The sequence below is a fragment of the Psammomys obesus genome, unplaced genomic scaffold (genome assembly GCF_907164565.1).
Source record: "Psammomys obesus unplaced genomic scaffold, mPsaObe1.curated_primary_1811, whole genome shotgun sequence".
Classification (NCBI taxonomy): domain Eukaryota; kingdom Metazoa; phylum Chordata; class Mammalia; order Rodentia; family Muridae; genus Psammomys; species Psammomys obesus.
In genome coordinates, this window is record NW_026585895.1 from 51,011,863 (window position 1) to 51,038,870 (window position 27,008).

General features: G+C 48.7%; 2 protein-coding genes and 1 non-coding gene across 3 annotated transcripts; 1 reads left to right on the plus strand and 2 right to left on the minus strand.

Moving 5' to 3' along the window:
* Positions 1-1,806: 1,806 nt before the first annotated feature.
* LOC129671834 (U2 spliceosomal RNA) lies at positions 1,807-2,001 on the minus strand. Its single transcript, XR_008719422.1, has one exon. It is a non-coding gene; the product is annotated as a U2 spliceosomal RNA (small nuclear RNA).
* Positions 2,002-4,259: 2,258 nt separating this feature from the next.
* Coq4 (coenzyme Q4) lies at positions 4,260-12,057 on the minus strand. Its single transcript, XM_055599991.1, has 7 exons — positions 11,847-12,057; positions 11,638-11,769; positions 10,327-10,423; positions 9,742-9,844; positions 5,813-5,942; positions 5,240-5,333; positions 4,260-4,849 (listed from the first exon to the last, which is right to left on the minus strand). Exons 1-7 carry the CDS (start codon positions 11,914-11,916, stop codon positions 4,678-4,680), a joined length of 798 nt encoding a protein of 265 aa, XP_055455966.1. The 5' UTR covers positions 11,917-12,057; the 3' UTR covers positions 4,260-4,677.
* A 321-nt stretch (positions 12,058-12,378) lies between these two features.
* Trub2 (TruB pseudouridine synthase family member 2) lies at positions 12,379-26,326 on the plus strand. Its single transcript, XM_055599990.1, has 8 exons — positions 12,379-12,676; positions 13,819-13,950; positions 15,349-15,423; positions 16,941-17,002; positions 18,119-18,200; positions 20,516-20,588; positions 21,523-21,659; positions 22,265-26,326. Exons 1-8 carry the CDS (start codon positions 12,568-12,570, stop codon positions 22,543-22,545), a joined length of 951 nt encoding a protein of 316 aa, XP_055455965.1. The 5' UTR covers positions 12,379-12,567; the 3' UTR covers positions 22,546-26,326.
* The last annotated feature ends 682 nt before the right edge of the window (positions 26,327-27,008 follow it).

The window sequence follows — 27,008 nt, forward strand, 5'->3', positions numbered from 1 at the left end:
GTAGTCCTGGTACCCTCGTTTGTTCTAGCTGCTGAAGTTGCTTGCCCTGGTCAGGAAATGTGCGGATCTGCTCCTTGAATCATCCTTCTCTGCAATTCCCTGGACCAGGGGACCCAGAGAGAATATACCCATTCATATGGCCATTCGAGAATCCGGAGCAGGAGATGAGGCCCAAGTAAAAATGTATTTGTTTAACTTACTATTATTATTTTACATTTGTTTTCTTATTTGTGTGTGTATGGATGAATGTTCCAAAGTCCTTGTGTGGTCAGAGGACAACTTTTATGTTCTTTCACCAGGCGGGCTCCGGGGATCAAATTCAGGTCATTTGGCTTGGCTTTCAGGCACAGGGACAAGCACCTTCCCTGCGCCACCTTGCCAGTCCTGTTTTTTTTTTTTTTTTTTTTTTTGAAACAGGGTGTTCCTCCGTAGGCACTTTGCCCTGGATCTTGCTGCAGTCAATCTACTTTAGCCCTGAATGCTGGCACTACAGGCATAAACTACCACACTTATCTTGGAATAGAATTTAATAAATGTTCATTTCAACACTGCTCACTGAAAGAAAAGGCTGGATTTGTGAACTGGCACAAATCCTACTTGTGGACCTTGGTGGAATACATGGGGCATTGGGCTTCTAGACCATTCGGGAGTGGTCATTCACCACAGTTGAGTATGACTGCTCCCTCAGCACATTTAAAGTTTTCAGTACCTTTTCAAGGTTCAGGAAGAACTGAGGAGCCAGGAGTGATGGCTGCAGAAGATCTCCCAGAAGACAAGGATTTAAAGCCCGTGTAACTAACTTTAACCCTGACTGATTAGACACTCCAGAATACTAGTTCCCTTGTAAACCAGAGAGCTTTGACGTGTCTTCAGCCTAGCTGTGGGCAAGGGTCCAGACTCTCAGGCTGTGCGGTTCAGAAGCTCTGAAAGGTTTTGGGGTGACTAAGAATCTTGCTCATCTGTTACTATCCCTTGTCATTAAATAGCTCCTTCAATGACTCAGCCCAATAAAGTCTGTAAAGGGGGAGGGGCAGTCTTCAGGGTGTGTTTATAGGTGTTACAGATGAAATTTTGGTCTGATGATGACTTGGACCAGGCTGTTCAGAAGTGCATTCTTTGGAGGGCTTGGATAGTGAGCTAAAGGGACATCTCCAGGGCTATAACAGAAGGCTCTTCAGGCTAGCCAAGGCTAGTGAGATCGTATCTCAAAAATAAAAGCAAGAAAAAAAAGAGAGCTAGCTAAGCTCTTGCATGCTTTCCTTGTCCCTGTTTCCTGGTTGTGCATTTGACCAGCTGCTTTTAAATTTTTGTTCAAAAAAAAAAAAAAAAAGCAAACAAAAAAACTGTAAGCCAGAAAAAAAGCAGAGTAAGGGAGAAATGGATGATTTTAGCTCATAGTTTCAGTTATCACAGTGGGGAAGTAAAAGAGCAGGAGTTTAGAAAGGCAGGGGTGAGGCCCTCCCCAATCAGTGGACTTGGAAAGGGGCAGGGAAGAGATGAGGGTTTGGGAGGGAATGAGGGAGCAGAAACAGCTGGGATACAGAGTTAATAAAATGTAACTAATAATAAAAAATAAAATAAAATAAAAAGAAAGGCATCTGGTAGCTGGGTGTGGTGGCAACACCTTTAATCTCAGCACTCGGGAGGCAGAGGCAGGAGGATCTCCAAGTCTGATCTACACAGTGATTTTCAGGAAAGCCAAGTTACACAGAGAAACCCTGTCTCAAAAAACAATTTTTTTTGTTTAGATTTATGTATATTTGTGCTTGTGTATGTGTATATGTATATATGTATGCATGTATTTATTTATTTAACACCATTCCTGGAGGTCCTGCAATACCAAGTCAATGTGTGGAGTGGACAGAACAAGATCCCATTCCAACTCCTAGCTTCAAAAATCCACTTAATATATTGTCCTTAGATAGAGGATGTATGTATCAGCTATTAAACTGATAACAACAGATACTATACTTGATCTTAGTCAAAAGTCCAAGTAGCGATTAGATATGTTTTTCCTGCATGTGGGTGCTTGGGAGGTCAAAAGAGAGCACCAGGTCAGGAAAGGCATTGGATTCCTTGGAACTGGAGTTATAGATGGTTGTGAGCCACCAAGTGAGTGCTGGGAACTGAACCAGGGACCTTTGCAAGAGCAGCAAGTGCTCTTAACCACTAAGCCATCTCTCCAGTCTCCAGTTGCCTTTCTTTTCTTTCCTTTTTTTATTTATAGATTATTTTGTTTTTTTGAGGCAGGGTTTGTCTATGTAGCCCTGGCTGTCCTGAAAATCACTCTGAAAACCGCGCTGGTCTGGAACTCAGAGATCTGCCTATCTTTGCCTCCAGAGTGCTGGGATTAAAGGTGCAGTCACCACCTCTGGCTCCCAGATACCTTTCAAAGCTCCTACCGCTTTTACCATCCCACTAAGATGGACAAAACTGCGAGCTAAAATTAACCGGTTTTCCTGTATTTTATCTGTAGAAGGGAGGAGTCGCTGCAGGGCTCGGCTCCCTCTCTCTTTGGCCCTGCCATCCTTTACAGGTTTCTCTACAACAGCTGTATGGGAGGCTGCTTTCTTCAGGGTACTTTATCCCTTGGTCTGAGGAATGTCTTAGTCGGCCTTCGTGTGTCTACCAAGTGTCCCTCAGGGGCAAAAAGGATTGTGGAGGATTTCTGAGGACAGAGATGGTCCTGACACTTCAGCAAAGGGCTTAGCTTAGGCCAACATGGTGGGTGGGCTCTGACATGACCCCATCTGCTCCACAGTTAGGATCTAACATGAGCATTGAAAGCAGTAAACTAACCAGGAAGGGCTCTGTGAATTGCAGGGCTTGGCTCATGGGTGCGTACCAACCACACTCAAATGTTTTCCTCACACACATTCTGCTCCTTTGGCCTGAGGAGCTATGAGCTGTAGCAATCCTATTTTGGTTTGACTTTGCCAGTGGGGACTTCAGAGCTCTCTATGGAACTTCTTGGCCAATAATAACTTCTATTTCCTAAGTGCTAATGATGTACTAACAAGTACCACCAAGGGCCATCTTACGAGCAACAGGTGTTTGACATTCCTTTTAAAGTTGGGAAAGAGAACTTCAGGAGACTACTGCAAGGAAGCACAGCAGGTCAGTGGTGGGGCAAGGCCTGTCCCGGAGCGCAGTGCCCAAGCACAGACAGGTATGTGCTACTTATGGTGTCATATGTGAACTTGTGGTGTCCGGAGATCACACCCAGGACTAATGCAGTTTATACAAGTGCCCTACAATTGAGCCATATCCCCTGTACTTCATTGTTCATTTATGCTAGCTTCAAAGATTAGAAGCTAGCATTAGATCCCAGAACTAGAGTTAAGGATGGCCATGAATCACCTCGTGGGTGCTGGGAATTAAACCCAGGTCCTCTGTGAGTGCAACAAGTGCTCTAAACTGCTGAGAATCTCTCCAGCCCATTTTTTTTCTTGGGGGAAAGGGGGTTCGGGTGAGACAAGGTTTCTCTGTGTGGCCCTGGCTGTCCTGGACTCACTTTATAGACCATGCTGGCCTTGAAGTCACATCAATCCACCTGCCTCTGCCTCCTTGAGTGCTGGCATTACAGGCATGCGCCAGTGAGACCACCTCCAGCCCATCATTTTAAATAAAGTTTTCACATTTTATTTTGCACACAAGTGCATGTGTACACACATGGGATGTGGTCAGAGGACAGCTTGCAGAAGTTTTTTACCTTCCATTATGTGGACCTTGGGGATGCAACTCAGATCTTCAGGTTTGGTGGCCAGTGCTTTTACATTTGTAAGCCATCTAGTAAGGCCTGTTTTGTTTTGTCTTGTTTCAGTTTTGAGGTTTCCTTTTGTGTCAGTGTACACGTGTGTGGACATGAGCATGGCACAGCAGCACTGGTAGTCGCCATTCTCTTTCTACCCTGTGGGTCCTGGGGACTGAAGTGCCATTGTCAGGCTTGGTGGAAGTGCCTGTACTGCTGAGCCATCTCACTGGTTCACTTGGTTGGTGGTTGGTTTTTATCAGGGGACGCTCAAACAGCTTTTTCCTTTGGCTCTTTTCATAGGCACTATCATTGTTCCTCTGCTGATGTCAGAAGTCTAGCTTAGAAATAAGAAGAACCTGTGAATTTTCAAGGCTAGGGACTTGATTCCCACCCTGCTTGACTTCAGACCCAATGACAGCAACAAGCAACTGAGGTCCAACTTGGGAAGGAATTCCTCTCTCCAGCACTTCAGGCTAAGGGAACACTAGGCCAAGGAAGACCAGTCTAGGCTGATGGGAGCTTTATTCAGACAGCAGAGACACCTTCTGCTCCCCATCACTCTTCTCAGAGCTTTGGAACAGGATGTAATAGTCAGGTCTTCGAAGACAGCTTGTCAGAATGTCCTGTCAAGAGTAATTGTTCCCACCTGAACAATCCAGTAAGATCCAAGATGATTGTTCTAAGCACACATCTTGCTCTCTTTGGATAGCTCACAGCACTCCGGGGCCCCACTACCCTGCCTGCTGTCTGGGCTGGCCCTCAAGGCACATGACAACAATGCCTATAAAAATCATGATAAATGACACATTATGAGTTCAAGGTTCAAAGACAAGAAAGGAAGGCAGTGGAAGGGGCTCCTTTGTCCGAAGGAAGGCAGTGGGTAAAGAAGCAAGTTCAGCCTTCTCTGTGCAGAGCAGCTCTGGCTAGGCCAGGCCCTGGACATGTTTCGGGGGAGGACTAATGCCCAGCTCCTCCCGCAGGGCTGTCACGGACTGTTCCCAACGCTGCTCATAGTAGATGTTGAGGAAACACGGGGCCCTGCGCCCGTTCTGAATTGCCCAAGGGATCAGCTCAGAAAACAGTACTTGTAGGCTCCTGGAGGACAGTGGAGGGAAGAAAAGACATTAAGGTCCCCAAGGGTGCAACACACTCTGTTCTCAGTCAACCTTCCTTCAGACCTAAGCAGACCTCAGTGAGGAAAGCTCTGATGCCTCACAGCACACACCCTGAACACGATGAAGCTCAGGTTTAAATATAGGCCTGTCCAATTCCAGAAACCTCACCTTCATGTTGACCCTGTTCATTCTGATCCAGCCCTGGACGCCTGGCTCAAGAGACCCTGGAGTTCACTGACTCAGTTTTCTTTTCTGCCTTATTCTTCCCATCTTTGCTTTCTGGAGAGGCTTGAGGTACCTGCATGCCCATTCCCACACTTCCTGGAGCCCCAGCCCTTCGGAGGTCTCCTTCCATCCCCAGAAAACTTACTGAGCACGGAGGCGGAGAGGTCCGAAGAGTGCTCCCAGGATGCACATGGGTAGGCCAGTCTGCACAGCCTCAAACCACTTTACCACAATCTCTCCTAGAGGTGAGGGAGGGGGTGGAAGGTGAGCAGGTGATGGAGGTAGGGAGGTTGGAGGGCCCCCAGTGAGGCATGCTCTCCTTTCATACTTCTAGGGGTTGTTTGGTGGGGTGTAGTCCCATCCTATATGGGCTGTGGGACATTTGGCTAGAAGTGAGGGAAGGTCCAAGAGGGGAGTCATGGGGACAGCATACAGAAGATCTCAAAGGCTAGGCTGACAGTGGTCTATTCAGGCCCAGGGAGTTGCTATGGTTTCAGAAGCAGGGATCCTTGGAGTCTAGATGCTGAGACGAGGGCTGGGAGGCATGGACGAATGAGGATGCATGGCAGGGATGCTACCAGGATGCACACATAATACAGAAGGCAGGAACTGGGCTAATTGATGAAGAAGAGGCAGGGACCGTGATCCTGCCTGGAAGACAGGCCCGGCAGGGGACCCTGCCACTGCCTACTCAGTTGGCTATTCTGCCAGCACTCACCCAGCATATTGGTTGGCATCCCCAGCAGCGTGTGGAGCATGTCGTGCACCTCACGGTATCTCTGGATCACATAGGCTAGTTCCTCGTCGTCCACGAAACGGGTAGGTGCCCGTGTGTCTGGAGAGACCCTCTGACAAACACAATCCCTCCTTGGACTCCTTCCCATCAGCCCCCAGAGTCCCACTGGTCTGCTGGCCTGACACCACATTATTTTCACTGTACCCACCAAACTTATACCCTATCTGAGATTCCTGCTGTTTTTATCCACACCTGCCAACAAGGAAACCTCAGGGAAGAAAGAATTATCGCCACCCCTCCTCCACCCGCCTTCTCAAGCTCACACAATGCTGGCAGCCTGTTGGAACCTATAGCTTTAGTGAGGAGAGGCAGAGTGGGTTTTGTAAGACAGAAAGTTCTGGGATTAGCTGCACAAAAAAAAAAAAAAAAAAAAAAAAAACATACTAGGAGCTAGGGAGATAGCTTGGTCAATGAAGTGTTGTATTAAGTGTGAGGACTTGAGCTCCACCCCTAGCACCCACACAATTAAAAAAAAAAGGTAGTTGCTGCACTGTGCCTGTAATCCAGCACATGGAAGGCAGAAACAAGAGGCCAAGGCATCCTAGGGCTTGCAGGCCAGCCAGTTAGCCAAACTGATGGGCTCTAAATTCAAATAGTGCCTGACTTGAAACATAAGGTTGAGCCAGGTGTGGTGGTACACCCCTTTAATCCCAGCACTCAGGGAGGTAGAAGTAGGCACATCGATGGGAGTTCGAGGCCAGTCTGGTCTGCACAGCTAGTCCAGGACAGCCAAGGCTACACAGAGAAACCCTGCCTCAGAAAAAAAGCAAAAACAAAAAACCCAAAACATAAGGTTGAGGAAGACACTTGATGTCAAGCTCTAGGATCCACACATACACGGACATACCTACACACAAACATGTACACACAAAATAAACTGTTTTAAGTTTATAGTTCACTGTTGCTGAACTATAAACTTAAAAAACAGTTGCAGTGGGGCTGGGGATGTAGCTCAGTTGGTAGAGTGGGGGCCTAGTATAGCCCTGGCACTGCACAAAAATGAGCACAGTAGCACATAGCTGTAATCCCAGCAGTTGGAAAGTACAGGCAGAAGGATCAGGGGTTTAAGATCATCTTTAGCAACAAAGAGAATTTGAGGCCACCCTGGGCTATAAGCCTGCCCAAAAATCAAAATAAAGAAGCACACACCTAAATGTTATTAAATTAATTGTTTCCTTTTATTCAAGGGGCCATTAAGAAGCTTTAAATTCCCATGTGGCCCATTTTACTCACTGTTGTGGCTCTGGTGCCTGGTCCAGGACCCAGATGATTAACTCCTTTCTGTTGTTTTATAGAGTCTCTTGCTGCATAGCCCTGACTGACCTTAAACTCCTGGCAATTCTTCTGCCTCGACTTCCCTAATGCTGGGATTACAGGTGTGCATACTCCCAGCACGGGTAAGGAGACCGATCACCCTCACCTAGTCAACCCTGCTTCTCTGAGTTGCACTGGTACCTAAACACACTTGGGGCCAGCCTAACTGGCCTGCTCCAACATGGCCTCAGCTTACCCAGAAGCTGATGGAGTTGAGGTGTTGTTTGGTGTTAATCGATGGCCAAGCTGGGTCCCAAGACATTACATCTGTGTGCCGATGAAGCACTGCCTTCACCGAGGACCTACTATCTGCCAACTATATATGACGTCCTTTACATATATTGTCATGTTTTGCCCTTACTGTAATCTAGGAGGTAGATGCTATTACTAACTTGAGAAACAGGTGAGAAAAATGTGGCTAGGAGGGTAAAGTGTGGGGCCCAAGATCGTACAGCTGAGGTGCCTGGAGCGGCCTGTTGGTCTCTACATCCAGTAGTCCTGATATCCATTATCAATCAGCCACATTAGTGCCCTGAGGATGAAGGATCTGTCCTCTGTCTGCAGAGGATTTGTGCAGGGCTGTGAGACTGGGAGAGAGGCGGAGCATTACCTCTGTTCCTTTAACTTGCCAAAGTATGACACTACCTTTCAGCAATTCCAGCCTTGGCTCCTGTGGCTTTACCTTGAACCTTCCTCTTAATTTTGTAAGACTCACGGTGTTCCTTCCCCTTCTGTGGTGGTTGATTTCCTTGTCCAGGAAGTGCCATATCTCCAGACAGCCACTATAGTAGGGAATATTATGGGTAAGGTGCCCAGGACAGCCCTAACAGAGCTCCTTCCTGACCTCCCCACAACAGGACTAAAGGCTGTGGAGAATGCCAAAGCTGGTCCTCCCAAGGTGGCACTTGGGGCAGGTTTCTCACTGATGAAACAACCTGCACCCTGGTGAAACTAGGGCAGGTGACTGCTCTGCCAAGGCAAAGGTGCTAGGAGAGGGCAAGAAGCAGGTTACTGTCTTGAGGCAATGCCTTTATGGAGCAGTTGTTCTCAGCTGCACATCAGAGATCTTTACAATGTCCAGACATTTAAGATTGTCACCACTCCACTGGAGGGATGAGGGAGGCACAGGACAGTTTCCCAACCAAGAATCCCAACCCACACCATCAGTAGCATTAAGTCTAGGAAATCTTGTTCTAGAGTGACTCTTAGTCACCCGCATCCTCCCTCAGCCTGGCTGGCTTCTGGATGGAGAACCATTTAGCTTCAAGGAGATGTGCACACAATAAAGGGAGGGGACAGGTGGAGTAGGACAACTGGATTATATGGTTCTTTATTTTGATTGAGAGTCTCTGTGTAGCCCTGGTTGTCCTAGAACTGTATAGACTAGGCTGGCCTCGAACTCAGAGATCCGCCTGCCTCTGCCTCCAGAGTGCTGGGATTAAAGGTGTGAGCCATTGTGCCTGGTTCTAAGGTCCTTTCATCAGTCAAGCTGTATTACTATTTTGTTTTAAAAGTTCCAATGACTTTTAATGGCTGTTATAAGATGCAGTTTCTTTCCCACAGCCCCAGTACAACCATCAGCCTGCTCCTTCCCCTGTTCACGCCTCAGTGTTCTGTTTATCTATGTACTTATGCTGGGGACGGAGCCCGGGCCTTATGCTGGCTGAGAACTATCTACCACTGAGCTATCCCCCCAGTTCCTCCGATGTTTTGTTTTGTTAATTTATTCTTTTAATGTACACAGTGGGTGTTTTCATGTGTATATGTCTATGTACCAAGTGTGTGCCTGGCCAAAAGCTCACTGTGTGAGCAAGGCTGGCCCTGAACTTCTCTTTCTTCTTCTCCTGTACAGCAAGTTCATGCTGGGGACTGAATCCAGGACTCTGTGCATAAACTCTACCAACTGTACTATATCCCTAGACTGCTACATTTTCATTTCATTTTAAAAACTACTTTATTCCATGTCTCTCTAACAAGAGCACAAGCTCCGGGAGGACAGGGCCCTGGCTCGCTACACCACAGCACATAGGCCGTTGGGTGGCAGGTGCTGAGTAGTGAGGCTTTGATTGCTGGGAACCCCTGTTCCTCCCACTAGCTGCCTTGCCTGGTGCTGGAGAGTACCGGACTGGCCACAGCACAGTGGTTCAGTGCGTACGCTGGGGTGGAACACTGCCCTGGGTCATTCTGGGTATAAAGTTACCAAGTTGTTTCACTGTTCCATGTCTGAGTCCTCATCTCTTGCAAGAGGGTGACAATAGAACACACTAGACAGGGTCACTAGCAGGATCTAGCCAGATCATGTACCAGCCTGGCAGTTGGCATGCAGCAGGAGGTTAATAACCACCAGCATTTGGTGCTAGTATTTGGGATGACATTCCCAGCCCATTTGTCCATCCCATAGAAAAAAATGCAAAGCCTGAAAAGCACCTCTGCCTTAGTTGGCAGCTTTGGCATCCTCTTGTCCTAGCCTATATCCTCCCATGTCATTCCTCTGTCCTTGTTGATAAGTGCTGGATGCACAGAGGCTGGAAACTCACATTCACATCCAGGAAGCGAAGATACTCACGGCCCAGAGAACCTTCAGGCAGGCTCTGGAGCTTGCTTAGGTCAAGGGTGGACAGTGAGATCCGGGGACGATCTCTGAAAGACAGATTGTCGGAGGTGGGACTGGGTGTGTGTCAGCCAAGGCTAATGAAAGGGCCACATAAAGGAAGTTGGGGTGGGCATCAGGCCACAGGACATCCATGTAGCCACACAAGCCCTTGTGGAACACTGTAGTATTAGGGACTGTGGAGCCCATCACAAACCAGGGCTGAGCTGGTGCCTTCAAAGGCATGATCTAGCCAGAGAAGAAGGACACAGATGTGCCGCTGCAGGGAGGTGACAGTGAGCGCACATTTGGAGAGGAACAGCTGGCTACTGAGAGCCTAATGCAAGCAGTCTTGTGGCTGGCACTAGACTAAGACAATGTATTGTACAACCCAGGAGATCCATTCCACATGTGTGTGTTCCTGGTACTGAGCAGGGCCCCATGCACTACTGGGCAGTGCATCCATTCATGGTCCTCTGAAGATGAGGACTGACATACCCCTACCAAACGTCAAGACAAAGTTAGGACCTACCGTAAGATCTGGGCACCCTCTGGATCCTTCTTCATCTGGTCCCTGAGGAATTTCAAGGTGTAGCATCCTGTGGTCTCTCCCAGAACTGCAACCATGTCTAAAAGGTCAGAAATGGGCAGATGGAGGATGGAATCCTTTTGTTTGTTTTTTGTTTTTGAGACTGTCTTTGTAGTACAGGCTGTCCTGGAACTCAGTAATGTAGAACTGGAACTCAGGCTTGCTTCAAACTCACAGAGATCTTCCTACCTCCACTACCCAAGTGCAAGATTAAAGACGTAAACCACCAGGACAGCAAGTTCCTCCTTTTCCTCCTCCTCCTCCTCCTCCTCCTCTTCTTCTTCTTCCCTTTTGTCTTGTTTTTTGTTTTTGAGGCAGGGTCTCTCTACATACGTAGACTTGGCTGTCCTGGAACTCACTTTGTAGACCAGGCTGTAGCTATTATTCTTAACATTACTAATCTGTTGGAATATGGAATCAACAGAATATATGAACTATTTTCATATCCCATTATTGAAACAGAGTATTAGGTTTCTACTGATTAGTACCAGCCCTGAGATTAAATGCTGATGAAAGGCTGATGTATCTGTGCTGACAGAGGGCTTGCTTAGCTCACTTGAAGCCCTGAGTTTGATTCTTAGATCCACATAAGCTGGGCATGGTGGCACACACTTGTCAACCAGCATTCAAGGGAGACAGGAAATCAGGAATTCAAAGTCATCCTTGATAGAAACAAGAAGCAAGCTCAGTGTACACGAGACTTTGTCTCACCAAAACAACAACAACAACAATGGTGCTAGATTTGAGTCCGGGTGCAGTCACTAGATAAGGGATCCTATATAAACCACTTCATGTCTTCTCCTCTTCCTCCCATCTTTTCTTTCTTTGAACAAACACTAGCCGAGTACTGAATAAGAAGCCAGTCTTGAACTGATTCAGCAAAGAAAATCCTGATCTTTGATCTTAGTAAGTTTACTACTCAAGAGAATGTTGTAATATGGTGTGTACACGTAAGTCATTCAGTCCAGAGATTAATATGCTTGGCTGACACACTCTCCTAAGAATTACAGAAAGTCAGGGCTGTAGATGTCACACTTCCTTCCTCCTCTCCTCGCTCTGCCCAGCAGACCCACAACAGTGATTTTGGCTAGAACTTGGCACCTGATTATCATAAGCGTTCCTGGGGACTAAGAGCCAGACGCAGCCAGGTTTGGGTACCCGCGACTGCCTGACTCTCCGGTTACATAAAACCAAGGCTTTGACAGAGGTCATGACAAGCCCGAGCTTTCAAGGGCGGGGAGCGAACGACCTTACCGTGGCGATAGGGGTTGTAAAGCGCCATTCCGGCCGAGCCCGCGGCCAGCAGCATCTTTTGCAGCGGGGTGGTGGGGATGTGGTCTGGGTACAGCAGCCGGGCGCCATGGCTTCCGGCCCTGAGGGGCACATCTGCGTGGCAGGAGAGGGGTAAAGGTGAGAGAAGCCGGGTTCCTCCAGTCGCCGCGCACACCGGGGTAGCTGCTCACCTACAACAGGCCGCGAACTGTGTTGGAGACTACGGCGGAAGCACAGGGAGCGAAGCAGCAGGGTCGCCATGGCAGCGGATGTCCGCGGTGGGTGGGCGGGGCTCCACTGGCACGACGGAAGCCGGAGAAGTCTAAGTCGACTCCATGGGAACTGTCCTCATTGTGGCCTTTTGAACGGAAATGTAATATGGACAGGCCCAGAAGGAAAGCCACAAGATGTTTGCCACTGTCGTAAGCCAGCGTTACTGATAGCGTTTGTCCGTCAATCCAGCACATGAAAGTTGGAAAGATCAGTTCAAAATCCTTTTTTGGCTATTTAGTAAATTCGAAGCCAGCCTGGGCTACTTGAGACCTTGTCTCAAAAACCAAGCTCAGTGTGAATTAACCCTGTCACTCCAGCACTTGGGAAGTGGAGACAGGAAAATCGGGAATTTTCAGCAACACAGCAAGTTTGAGGAAAGCCTGGGATATATGGGAAATAAACAAAAACTCCTGAAAGGGATTCCAAAAAGAACTTTACCGAGCGCTATGTTGTTCAACATTCGGCCCTATTTCCTTCTCCACCTCATATTTTCCACCGGAGGACAATAAGATGTGACCCTCTTCCGGCTTAGGAAAGATGGCGGCACCCCACAGTAGGGACTCCATTTGGGACAGGACCATACGGCACTTCCGTTTGCATCTCCGTTTCGGAATGATAAAGTACTGCTGAATTCCAGCCATGAGGTCTTCTGGCATGAAGCAACTACAGGGCCTCTTCGCGGTCTATAAACCTCCGGGGCTGAAATGGCTGCACGTGCGTGAGACCGTGGAGCTGCAGCTGCTGAAAGGTGAGTGCTTCAACGCGGACCCACGGTTCTGCAGAGTCCGACGCCGTTTGGGATCCTTCCCGCAGAATAAAACCACGTGATCCATTGGCCTGGTTTTAGCCATTTCCTGGTTTTCTCTTGTGTACATTTCATTACTCCCCACTTTCTGCTATTTTCTGTTAGAGAAATGCATTCGTAGTAAGGATTTTCGCACGGTTACCATTGTAGAGTTAGAATTTAAACTACTTTTTTCTTGGATTTCTCGTGTAATTAATTAATTAATCCGGCCTTGAAATCAATAAGACCTTGAGAATTGTGAAGCGCCTGTCTCCACCTGCCAAATGCTGAGATCATAGGCATGCACCACTACACAGAGCTTCAAATGCCATTTTTTTTTCTTTCTCTTTTTTCTTTTCTTTTGGTTTTAAAAAGAACTCTTCGTGGGGGCTGGAGAGATGGCTCACCGGTTAAGAGCACCGGCTGCTCTTCCAGAGGACCTGGGTTTGATTCCCAGCACCCACATGGCAGCTCACAGCTGTCTGCAACAACAGTTCCAGGAGATCGATGCTTTCTTCTGGCTTCTGTGGGCACAGATATACATGCAGACAAAACCCTTATAAAAATAAAAATTAAAAAAAAAAAAAAAAAAACTCTTCGTGTACCCTCAAATTTCCTTTGTAAGCTAAAGATGTCCTTGAACTTTTGATCCTCCTGCCTTCACTTCCCAGGGGCCTAAATCACATCTGTATACCACCACTTTTCATTAATGGGTGCTGGGGATGGAAACCCAGGGCATCTTTTATATTGTGCAAACAGTCCAACAACTTAGCTACATTTCCAGCCTAGTCTTTCTTATGGACATGTGTAGAGGTTTTTTGGGGTTTTTTTTGTTTGTTTGTTTTTGGTTTTTCGAGGTAAGGTTTCTCTGTGTAGCCCTGGCTGTCCTGGAACTCTCTGTAGTCCAGGTTGGCCTTGGATTTAGAGATCTGCCTGCCTCTGCCTCCCATATTGCTGGGGTTAAAGATGTGTGCTAGCACACTTGGTTTCTTAAGGACTCTTATTCTGTTTTCTACAATACACAACTCTATCTTCTTACTATCATTATTCTCTGCCTTCTTCCAGGTGTTGGGAAAGTATTGACAGTCCTTTCCTTTTGTGTTTAGGTCTCAATGCAGAGAAGCCTCCTGCTCCTGAACAGCGTGTTCGCTTCTTGCTAGGCCCTGTGGAAGGCAGCGAAGAGAAGAAGCTGACTCTCACCGCCACCAGTGTGCCCACCCTCACCACCCATAGACTCGGTGAGTCAGGCAGGGTACTGGCTGTCATATCATCGGAAATCCCTGGCTGAGTTAGATTTCTAGCCCAGGGATTGGCAAACATCCCCTAGAGGGGTATAATTTTAAGCATTTTAGGCCTTACTGGGCATGTGGTTTCCTCAGCACTGTTCTCACCTTTGCCGTTGTAGTGCAGAGCGTCTCTAGACAGAATAGGAAGAAGGCGTCTTCTCATACTCCAGTCGCTACTGGAGTGCAGAGCAGCTATTGAAAGCAGTTGTACACACATGTACAACTTGTGTCTTCTGTGGGGGTCTGAAGCAGAAGGATCGTTGAGACTCAGGAGTTCCCAGCCAACACAGTGAGGCCCATCACAAAACAAAAGTAGACTTGATGGTTTGGTCTATGGATTGTAGTTTGTTGACTTAACTATTCTAAGGACTCTAAATGGAAATTGAGCGCCTCAGGTAGACCTGTGTAATTAATTAATTACTCTGTACTAGAAACCATGTTACCTTTTTCCTCACCACAGTTCTGTGAGGTAGGTCCTTTTTTTTTCCCTGGTTTTTCAAGACAGGGTTTCTCTGTGTAGCCTTGGCTGGCCTGGACTCTCTTTGTAGACCAGGCTGGCCTGGAACTCACAGAGATCTGCCTGCCTCTGCCTCCGGAATGCTGGGATTAAAGGCGTGCACCACCACAGCCAGCTAGTAGGTCTTTCTTTTTTTTTTAATGCATGCGTGCACATGTATGCATGCCAAGGTATGCCTGTGAAAATCAATCAGAGGGCATCTTTTGAGAGTCACTTTTCTCAGGCCACAAGGTCCTAGGATCATGACTAGGCAGCAAGTCCCTTTGCCCACTGAACTACCTCACCAGCCCTTGTTTTTGTGTTTTGAGACATGGTCTCCTGTAATCCAGGCTGGTCTTGAACTCACTATATAGTTGAGTACTTTGAAGAAGTACTGATCTTTTTGCATCTGCCTCCCAAGTTCTGGGGCAGTCTTTTAGTAGTTGAAAAACTGAATCTGGGGCCATAGGGCAGTATTGTAGACAGACAGACCTCGGTCCCTCCTTAGGAGCCCAGACTCAGTGGGAGAAGGGCCAGGTTTTCTATCAGCAGACACTGTGCAGAGAACCCCATAAACTTGATGCCTAGTGTAATGTCTGGAACTGAAGCCTCTTGTGGGGAGGATGGTGATAGGCAGTGTAGAAGACTCTTTGGTTGCCCTTTCTCTGGACCCAGGAAACTAGGGAAATAGTCATGGTCCCAGCTTCCATGGAGGAGAAGGCTGGGAATGTAGCTTATCATAATTTGAGCCCCATGAGGGTTTAGGAATTCTAGGTTCTAGGAGTGAGGGCCTCATGCCAAAGCGATCCCCAGGGCTTATTAGTTGAGGAAATGAACTGGCTTTTTCTTTCCAGTACGTGGTCCAGCATTCACAAGCCTGAAGATCGGTGTTGGACACCGCTTGGATGTCCAGGCTTCTGGTGTGCTTGGTAAGTGAAGCACTCAGGCTGGGGATGTCGCTGTGGGCTTAGGGGAGAATCAGGAAATGATCAGGAGCCCAGCCCGTAGCCTGTCAGACCTCACTCTCCCACCACTCCCCTTTTCAGCGATTTCATGTCTCATCGGCTGGGAAGATGATCTGTGCAAGGGAAGGGTCTGCCTCTGTCAAAGGATTCCTGCATGATGTGTGGCTCAAGGCTTTTTCTCGACATTTATTTGCAACACTTGTGGTAGATGCTATATAGTGTAATGAATGAAGAGAGCAGCACTGGAGCTGAGGTGACCCAGCTGGTAAAGGCCCATGGTTCCAGAGGAGCTACCATCAGGTTAGAGTGCAGCCAGGCATGTGGTTCTGTTTCCTTTAGTTAGGGTCTGGATGTTGCCAGAGCTGCATACAAAGCCCCAAGTCACAAGCCATCTGTGGCCATGGGGTCAAAGGACAGCCACAGTGTTCAGCCTCCAGTCTTGGTTCCCTTGCCTTTCTTCCTGAGGTGCAGACAGTCAGACATGATCTCATGTCACCTCCCTGTTTTCTTCTCTAACAGTGAATGGAAAGCTATTCATTTCTTTAGATAGAGGAATAAACAGATCAGGGACTAGGCAGGAAGTGGCTCCATAGGCCGCTGTAAGGGATCATTCCTTTGTGCCATTAGCTTCCTGTGCGTTGCCTCCCTCCGTCTGTGTGGTATACACAGGCCTGAGCAACCTTATCTGTTTTACTAACTCAGAGCTTGAGGGTCAAAGATGTTAAAAGTTGGAATCAGAAAGCCTAGGTACTTGTTTTTGTTTTCTGAGACAGGGTCTCAGTGAGCCCAGCTGCCTTCCAGCTTGTTGTGAATGACCTTAACTCTCGCTCCTCTTCCAACTGCGTGGTGGGCTCGTAAGCATATGTCACCTTGACTTAGAATTTTTGGTTTGGTTTGGTTTGAATTTTCAAGACAGTGTTTCTCTGTGTAGCCCTGGCTGACCTGGAACACACTTCATAAACCAGAACTATGGCCTTGAACACAGAGATCGACCTGCCTCTGCCTCCCAAGTGCTGGGATTAAAAGCGAAAGCCACCAACACCCAGCTGATTTATTTTATTTTTAAAATGTTTGCATTTATATGAGACAAAGTTTGACTACTTGCAAGGCTGGCCTGGAACTCAGCCTCCTAAGGGCTGGGATTACAGGTGTGTGCCACCCTTCCAACCCCAAATGTAATTTGGTGGAGCTGGGACGATGGTCTTTTGCTTTTGAGGGGTTTCAGAACCCTCTGGGAGCTTCCTTGAGCACCCAGGTCTATTACCCACTGTGAGCCAGATGCCATCTTTGCCCAAGCCTTGGAGACCCATGTTGATATCTGCTCTGAGGGGCTTCTTCCCTTGAGGCCACAGCGCTGCTTATTCCCTTCTGGCTACAGCAGCAAGAGAAGAGAGAGTGTTTGGGTGGCAGGGAGCAGCAACGGTAGTTCCCAGGCAAAGGGAAAGGGACTCTGGGTAAAAGAGGGTCTGGCTGCCTTTCAGTGCTCGCCGTGGGACATGGTTGCAGACTCCTCACCGACGTGTATGATGCTCACTTCACCAAGGTATGGTGGTCTAAAGATATGGGAAGAGTGTTTATTCCAGAGGTCACTGACAGGGAAGACTAGTGATCCAGCACTACTCTATTCTGAGCACCACCAGGAGCTGTGTGTGGATCGCCTTAGAGAAGCCCCGTCCCACTTTCTCTCCCATTTTCCTGTTGAGTATATTGAGGCTTAGGAAGAAGGTGCCTAGCCAAGGTCACAAATTTAATGCTTTAGGAACTGAAATTTGAGCTTGGATCTGTCTCATAACACAGTTCGAGCTCAGCACAGTTCTGTTCTCACTGCAAGACAAATTCAGTCACTATTCGGTCCTTGAGATTCCCCCAGGACTGGGCGAGGCCAGAAACTGTGAAGTCTGCTGGGGGAAACTTTAGGTAGCTGTGTCATCAGAACTAAATAGCACAGAATCTGGGAACAGAAGGCTGCAGTTCAAAATCCCAGTTCGGGGCTGTGGTGAGACACTCACCCCATATGCATGAGGCTCTCCATACCCAGCACCAAAAAAAAAAAAAAAAAAAAAGGGAGAGGGAGAGACAGAATCCATGCTCTGCCCCTCTACTAACCAGCCGCACGTCAGTTGTCCTTGTGGATTGCTTAACATCTTTGTGCCTCAGTTTCCTCAAATCAGTGATGGGAATAAGGAGAGCATTCCTTGAGACAGTTTGAGGGGGGAGTTAAAGTGACTTCATGTAAGCCTTCACTCAGTCACTGGCACACAGTACAGGCTGACTCAATGTCACTGCTGTTGCCATCTCTATGCCCTCACTGTCATTACCCTAGGATGAGGCAGTTGTCTGTACAGAGTGAGAGGAAGGGATTTCCTGTGGGCCGCCATCACTTCCTTGACTTGGGCATTGAAACTTAGCCCCATGCAGAGGCCAAGAAGAAGCTGACAGGACATAGGGGTGACACTGTTCAGTTTGGCTGGGCGGTGGAGACTAGTGTTGGCACCATGTCCAGGTCACAGGGAACAGAGCACAGAAAGCTGCCCCCAACCCCAGAGTAGAGCCCATGTGCTCCCTCAGGGCAGGAGGCAGCGGCCATGCTGTGTATGGAGCTCCATGAGGCCCCAGCCAGCATCAGGCTACCACTTCCAATCCTGCCCTGTCCCCACAGGATTACACAGTGCGTGGCCTCCTGGGCAAAGCTACAGACAATTTCTGTGAAGATGGGCGGCTGGTAGAGAAGACAACTTACGGTGAGACCAGAGGCAGGGCGGGAGGGGTAGTTGCCTCAGCCTCCCTTTATTTCCTGACTTTTCCAAGCCACATTGGTGCCTGTTCCATTTTGGCACAGCTAAGCTCAGGCTAGAACTCTGCACTTAACACCTGCCTCCCAGAATACCCTGCACCTGCTTCCTCTCCCGGTTCGGATGTTCCCTCCCCCAGGGAGCCTTCCGTACTTCAGTCTTACATTAGGTGCACCCTGAATGGAAACTAACTGTAAATGATTGCTTAGGGTCTACCTAAGCAGCACCATCCTCATGAGAGATGGACTGTGAGGTTCATCTTGTGGCCACACACACTGCACAGGGCCAAGGACCTGTTGAGGCTCATTAAGTAGCTGTGTAGGTGGATGGATGGAGGATGGTTCGTTTCCTCACTAGCCCTATATTGTAAGACATGCCCTGGGACCTAGTCCATGTGTTCATTTGACAACTAATACTTCTGAGCACCAACAACCAACCAGGCACTGGAGGGATACATGGTCAATGGTGATGAATGTGGTGTCACATGCTTGCTGTTAGCAGCTGGAAGATATGTGGTACAGTAAAGCTTGTCTATTTTTGAAACTCTGTAGCCCAGGCTGTCCTTGAATTCAGAGAGATCCACTTGCCTCTGCCTTTGGCTCTGCAGTTCTGATGTTATCAGCACCACCGCTGTGTCCCACATAGTCTAAACATTTTAAAGAAAGCCAGTTGTAGCCGTTGCCCTTAATCCCAGTGCTCAGAAGGTAGAGGCAGAAGGAGCTCTGAGAGTTAGAAGCCAGCGTGGTCTACAGAGTGAGTTCCAGGACACCCAGGGCTATATAGTGAGACCTTGCTTCTAAAAACTAAGCCAAACTAATAACAACAATAACTTTTCAGGGAGTGCTGAGACAGGGTTTCTCGGTGTAGCCTTGGCTGTCCTGGAGCTCACTCTGTAGACCAGGCTGCCCTCAAACTCTGCCTCCTGAATGCTGGGATTAAAGATGTGTACCACCACTGCCAGGCATAAGAACTTTTTTAAAGGCGATTTAAGTATGTACTGAGGACCAAACTCAGGGCCTTGTGCTTGTTCTGCTATTAAAATCCACCAACTCTTCATATATCAGTTACATAAATAAAAAGTAGAGTTAAAAAGTATATTAGGTGTTAGGAAAGATCCAGGTGCAAAGTGCCCAAGAGGAGAAACTAGGAGAACTGGTGTGGGTGGGAGTGGTGCTTCCTAGAAGAGGAAGAAGCTAGGGATGCTGGGAGGGCTTCCTGGAAGAGGAAGCACTTGATTGAGCTTGTCAGGGGCCAGGGAGAGTGAGAGTGGCAGGTTGATTCTAGGTAGCACAGAGGTTCAGTGCAGATAGGATGGAGACAGCAGCTGCTGAGGCTTCAGCCCTATGCTGCTCCCAAGTCCTGGCACTGCATAGAAGTTGGCATGAATCCCCATGGGCCCCAAGGTCTCAGCTTCCTGGTAGTTGTGAAAGTCTGAGGCTTAGTTGCTCAGTCCCTCAGTGGGTCTCAGTGGGGCAGAGTTGCTCCCTCGTGTGGCTGCTGCCACTAGCATGGACAGCCACAGACCAGGGCAAATATCATTGTGTTTGGCTTTCACTTGTGGAGGAAACTCTTTAGACACTGAATCTTGCTGAGACGAGAGTCCAGTTTTCATCAACCTAAAAAGAACTTTGTGTGTGTCCTGGGTGGACATGTGCACCATGGATTCCATTTGTATGCAAGAGACTGTGGTGGTCCGGAGGATTGAATCCCCTGGAAACTGGAGTTACAGATGGTTGTGAGCCATTATGTGGGTGCTGGGCACAGAATCCCCGTCCTCTGTAAGAGCAGCCAGTACTCTGAACCACTCAGCTGTCTCCCCAGACTATTCATCAACTTTTCTTTTTATCTTATGAGATAGTCTTAACTGTAGCTCTGGCTAGCCTAAAACTCTCTCTGGCCTCTAACTCACAGAGATCTACCTGCTGTGTCTACATCCTGAGTGCTGGGATTAGAGATACATCACCACGTTCGGTCTTGGTTGATTATTTTTATTTTGCTGTGTAGCCCAGGCTAGCCTCCAACTCATCATTCTCCTGCCTCTGACTGTCAGGTGCTGGTATTGTAGGCGTGCCCCAGTTGCCCAACATTATTGAGCCCTTCTAAAGGTCTGCAAACAAACCTAATCTGTAAAAACTCCTCAGTGGACACTGGCCATTTCCAAAATGGGCTGCTTTGGGGTAAAAGATGCTTACTCAGTGGCTGTGGTCTGCCCTCTGGCCACCTGTCAAGTGATACTCACGCCCCTTACCCCATGCCTCTTCCAGACCATGTGACCAGAGAGATGCTGGAACGCATCCTGGCTGTGATCCAAGGCTCCCACCAAAAGGCACTGGTGATGTAAGTAGATCCAAGAGCTCCCTCTGCCCTGATAAGGGGCAGGTGATCTAGAGGAGGAACCTAGGGTCCACACCCCTGAGGCACAGGACTGGAGGTCAGAGCACCTGATGGAATCACCTAGTAGCTGAGAGCTTGGCCAATAGCCCTTTGCCCAGCAGCTTGGGGCCCCTGACTCCCAGGCATAAACCCTTTGGCTCCCAGAAAACTAGCCAGCTGTCTGTAAATGGGATAGACATGCACCTGAGCACAGTGTCCCAGGACAGGAGCACAGCATGGGCAGAGCCTGCAGGATTGCAAGAAATGGCTCAGGGAATAGTGCTCAAAGGATTAGTGGGAGCCAGGCCCCATGCCATGACTGAAATGGCCAGTTGTGCTCAGAAGCCAAGAACCAGGGCTTGGAGTGGAAGGGCTGGGGCAGGAGCAAAGGAAAGCAGGATAAGGCTGGCCAGGGCAGTGGGGACTGGACAGTTCTGAAGCAGCACTGTGGTCTCATGTGGAAAGGCCAGGCAGTGAAAGAGGCAGGCTGTGAGGACTGGGCCCACTAATCTAAGCCTGGAGGCAGCAGGGAAAGCAACCACAGAGGAGAGGGAGAAGTTAGAGAGGATGAAGTGAGAGCAGGAAGGAAGGGACCAGGAGGACACCAGGGTATTTGTTTGGATGGCCCTGGAATGGGGGGCATTGAGGTCCCTTGGGTTGCACACCTCAGGTAAGGGTGAGGGTGGAGCACAGTGTGCAGGGAGGGGGCAGCCTGTAATAGCTGAAGCCAGGGAGTGACAAAGGATGCCTTTGGTGGCGGAAAGGGAGGTTGCTCCGAGGTGGATGGGAGAGTGGAGAGAGGGTGGGTGGGGAACTTAGAGAACAATGAAGATACACCATTTAATGGTGGGGCAGGCGGCCCACACTGGCCTCCCATTCTGGCCTTCCTGTCTCCCAGGTACTCCAACCTGGATCTGAAGTCCCAGGAGGCCTATGAGATGGCTGTGCAAGGTGTGATCCGGCCCATGAACAAGTCCCCAATGCTTATCTCTGGCATTCGCTGTCTGCACTTTGCACCTCCTGAGTTTCTGCTAGGTAAGTCACCCAGGAAGCTGGAGTGATATGATGGAGCCTGCGTTTGGGTCATGTGTGGCATGCCAAAGCCAGCATACACAGACAGCCTTGATTGGCTAGCCATGGGTGGTCAGCCTAACTCAGAGTAACGGCACAAAGGCTGCCCTCTGCCTCCTGTCTTCCCAGGCCTCTGAAGCCAGTCCTTAAGAGCAGAGGCTGGATCTAGCAGCTCATTCCTAGAGCAGGTCCACATTGCTATAGGCCCCTTGGACACTACTGTCACTTCTTGAGTCTCACCCAGCTCTACCCCAGCCCCTTCCATGTTCTGTTGACTTCTTCCCTGAGTGCTGACCAAAGCCCCTGGCAGTAAGCCCTACGTGAAAGCACATGAGTAGACCAAGTATCAAAGCAGTGCTGCCGGAAGCTGGGAGCTGCAGTCTGACCCAGCAGGGGTAGCTGGGGCCTGTGATCTGCACTGCCGCCGTGCTTGGGGCCCTGCAGCAGAGCTAAAAAGCATCTCTTGAAGGATGTGCCTTGTGGAGAGGAGTCCAAGGGATAGGAATCCAGGTCAGCTTGGTCCCTGGAGCTGCTCCTGACCGTCATGTCTGTCCGTGTCTGTCCCACAGAGGTGCAGTGTATGCATGAGACACAGCAGCAGCTGAGGAAGTTGGTGCATGAAATCGGCCTGGAGCTGAAGAGCACTGCCGTCTGCACACAAGTGCGGCGCACTCGGGATGGCTTCTTCAGGCTGGATGATGCCCTCCTGAGAACCCAGTGGAACCTACACAGCATCCAGGCTGCCGTCCGGGCTGCGGCCCCCCGTGTGGCAACAGAACTGAAAAAGAACTTGAGCCTGCGGTTGGGCCACCAGCAGCTCCCTAGTGCTGGGCAAGCCTTGGGGCTTTAAGGGTCCAAGCTCCACTTTGGAGATGGAAAGCTGTGCAGGGCAGTGACAGGCCAGGCAGCTGCCCAGATGTAGGTGGGCAAAGACAGGCTCGGCACAAGTCAGAACTGATGACTATGCAGAGTGAGATCAAGGCCCTGAGCAGTGTCTTGTCATCCAGCAGAACAAAAAAGTAAGAAAGGAAGTCTTTCTAGAGGAGACACAGAGGAACTGCAGATGTGAGCTGAGTCATCTCAGCTATTTGGGAGGCTCAGGCTAGAATCTTGTCAGTTCAAGGCAGCCTACCTTGTCTCAAAAAGCCAAACCAGAGCAGGGCACAGTGGCACACACCTGTAATCCCACTCAGGAAGGCAGAGGCAGGCCGATCTCTGATTTTGATGCCAGCCTGGTCTACAAAGTGAGTCCAGGGTAGCCAAGGCTAGAGAGAAACAAGCAAGCAAATAAACAAAAAACACCAAACCAGAGTCAGCCATGATGGCTCAGGCCTGTAGTCCCAGTGCTTAGGAGAGAAGGGAAGATGAGGTTAAGGCCAGCCTGGGCTGTCTCCAATGTTCAGCTTTTCACACAGGTGGGGAATAGCGCCTCAACACTTACTGACCATTGGTGATGTACTTAGATACATATGACTGATTACACACTGTTTCAAGATGGTGTCTCATACCTGTGATCTCAGTACTACTCAGCTGAGGCAGGAGGATGGTTCTAAGTTTGAGGCCAGCCTGGACTACTCTTTCTGGAGTACTTTGTATTGCATCAGTATTAAATCTGTAGTGCAAACCAGTAACCATCGCCCGGGTTGGGGAGGCAAGAGGATCTAAATTCAGGGTCATCTTTGCCTATGTAATAAATCTGAGGTTACATAAACCTGGCCCTAAGACAAAATAAGAAGCCCCAGAATTACTTTTAAAAGGTTTGTTTTTATGCCATTGAGTGTTTGCATGAGTGCTGTTGTATGCACCCCATGCCTCATGGAGGCTAGAAAAGGGCATCAATGCCTGGAGCTGGAGTCAGCAGGCAGTTGTCAGCCACCGTGAGGGTGCTGGAATGGAACACTGGTCCCCTGGAAGAGCAGCCAGAACTCGCAATCTTAACCACTGGCCCGTCCCTCCAGCTCCCAGAATCTCATCAGCTGTACGATGCAGTAGTTTCTTGTAGCTGTCCAGTATCCTGACTGAACAGTTATAAGCCATTAGTTCGTGTCTCCCTGTGAAAAACCGCAAATAAAACAGTAACATGTGTAAGGAGTATTGCAGAGAAGACACAAAAGAGATGTGTTTTTATTTCAGAAAAACATACACAGTGTTTTGATTACCTCTCCAACTCTTCCCAGCACACCCCCTCTCAACTTCAAGGCTTCTGTTTTTTATAAGCCCCTGAGACCAATTAATGTTGGGCACACACATGGGCACAGGGCCAGCCACAGCTACCAGGGGCCACACCCTGAAAAATTCTCTCCTCCAGCAGTCCCCAGTCACCTAAAGGGCCTCCAGGCGGGGGGTTCCCATGAGCTCCTCCATCCTTGCTGGGATGTTGACTGGCTTACTCTTGTGCAAACAACCACAGCTGCTGTGAGACTATGTCATGCCCAGAAGACACTTTCACAGTAGATGAGCAAGATAGTAGTAGCTTCTGTGCTAGGACTTCTGACCTACTCAGCCATGGGTTCTGGCCAAGTTTACAGTGGCAGGCATGAGTTCCTCCTGTGCAGTAGGCCTTAACTCTGAACAGGAAATGGTTACCTCCATAATATTAATGCCACTGATTGCATTACTAGACATGTATCTTGCCAAGATGGTCTTTTATTGCGGCTATGTGTAAGACTTGGTTGGCTTTTCTTCCCCAACAACCTGCATAGTGCCTTCCAGCACTATGAAGGGAAGTTTCCAGGTCTGGTCTAGTTGGATTTCATGTGCTTTGACCAAAGTGGTGTCTCCAGCAACATGTTCTGGTGGGTAACCGAGAGCAGTAGCATTAACTTGTACTGTTTGGGGCAATCTCAGGGACCACCCTGACAAAGGGGGCATCCCACCCTTGACACAAGCATTTACCTTAATAATCCATGGTTTCTGGGACAGAGCTTTATCAAGACAAGTTTCTCTGTGTAGCCCTGGCTGTCCTGGAATTTGCTTTGTAGACCACGCTGGCCTCCAACTCACAGAGATCCACCTGCCTCTGCCTCTCTAGTGCTGGGATTAAAGATGTGTGCCACCACACCTGGCTTGCAGCTCCAAGCAGTAGGTGCACAGCAGGCTCGTGGCTAGACCTCAAACACTCATCTTCCCCATTCATGGAATGGAAATAATGACTTCACCCGTCTTTCAAGGTTACTGTGAGCAGGTAGAATCAAGTGTCAGATGATACAGTCCAGCAGATGGGAGCTGTATATATTGTCTTCTAAGTGCTGGCTTCAGAGCCAGAACAGTGACAGCAAGATCTCGAATCAGGTCTTTCCTCCACCCCTTATTTCTGTGGTGTAAATGATCTGCCAGGTAGATTTTTGATAAGTAGAACCTCAGCCAGACAAGCTGATAACATAAGTCATACTGCTAGTGTGTGTAACCAGGGGCCCCTTCTGCAATCCTTCCAATGACCCATGACCTCTGTCTTATCATCACTAAAGGAGAGGCTCCAGGGTCGAGGCAGCAAACAAATTATCTGACCAATGTCTAAAGCAGGGACAGACTAAGCAACCGTCCCAGCCAAGAGGAGCCTAAAGCCAGAGTCCAGCATCTCCTGGGTGAGGCTCAAGAACAGAACAAAGATAAGGAGACACAGCTGAGGAAGTGGGATTGATGATGGACTTTGACTGGCAGTGCTCCACAGATATGCATTCACAAGAAACCAGGCACCTAGGCGTGAAAACTCTGTCCTATCAATATTTTCTGAAAGTAACATAAGGAAATTAAGTTGCTGGATGTGATGACATGCACCCTCTACTCCTGGAATTGCAATATAGTTGAGTCAGAAGGGCCGTGAGTTCAAGGCCAGTCTGTCCTTGTCTCCAAAAAACATCTGTTGAAAACCTGCCTTAGCCAGCAGTTAAGACCACTGTCCGCCATTCTGGAGGACCAGAGTTCGGTTCCCTACACCCATGTTGGGTGGCTCACACTGCCTGTAACTCCTCCAGGGATGCCCTCTGGCCTTAGGTTCCTACACAAGTGGCATAAGCAGACACATACTGCACACATACACAGAAGTTCTTTGTTGAGGGGTTGGAGAGATGGCTCGGTGGCATGTGCTGCTTTTTTGAAAGTCTTGGGTTTGGTTCCCAGCACCCACATGGTGGTTCACAAACATCTGTAACTCCACTTTCAAGGGATCCAATGCCCTGTTCTAACCTCTTTGGACAACAGGCACACTGGTGTGTACATATATACATTCAGGCAAAACAATCATACGTATAGAATAAATCTGTGAAAAATTGTAAAGTCCAGTATGATGGCACATGCTTTTAATCCTAGCTCCCAAAAGGCAGAGGTGGGAAGATCTCTCCGAGTTCAAGGCCAGCTTGGTCTCCATGGCGAGTTCCAGACCTACCTAGGCTACACACTGAGACCTTGTCTCAAACCACTCCTTCCTCCCAGCCCCCAGCCCTGGCTCTCCTAGAACTTGGTTTGTAGATCAGGCTGGCCTTGAATTCACAGAGATCTGTCTGCCGCTGCCTCCGGAGATTAAAGTCATGCACCAGTATGTGACCGGTTATGCTTTATTTTGTTTTTATCAAAATGGAATATATAATTTGTGTATGCAGAACATTGCAACTTGCTTCTTTGATTAGCAATAATGTGTGGTTATTTTCCATCAGGCCCAGGCTTCCGCTTATGCAGAGTCCTACAGGGTGATGAGAGAATTGGGCCATTTTGAGAAAGGTCCTATCTAGGTGGTTCTGACCTCTTCCTTCATTGGGCAACTTCCTTCCTATTGAGCAACTATTGCCCGTAGGTTGAGGTCGACTTTCTCAAAGGCCTGAGCTCCAGTAAGTTTTTGCAACACCACTGGACAAATGTTAGTACTTACAACTGTTGTGGGCTCTGAGAATACGTAAACACGTGAGAGACAGCTAAAACCCAGGGCAGAGGGGAGAAGATAGCAGTGTTCAGTAGTCATAAAAATTGATAAAAGGCCAGGAGACAATGAGGGACAGAGCCAAGGAGTTCAGAAGGTTATTCATTGGGGAAAGGCTGGGCTAACTGTGGAGTGGTTCCATTTCTGGGAATCAAGGATCAGCTAGGCCTTTAAACCTGATGGGCAAGTGTTAGCTGACTTAGAAGCCCTGATGACCTGCTTTGGGTTCTGTGCTTTTGACTGAATGTCAGCCCAGGCTCTGAGCTAGCCTGACCGCGGTCTGCTCCTTCAGAGGGTCTGACGCACTGGACTTCACTGATCTTGTTATCGGCAGGCTGGGGTGGTGTGGAGAGCCCAGCGAGGACACTGTGATTAGTAACACTGGCTGTCATTAACCGAGG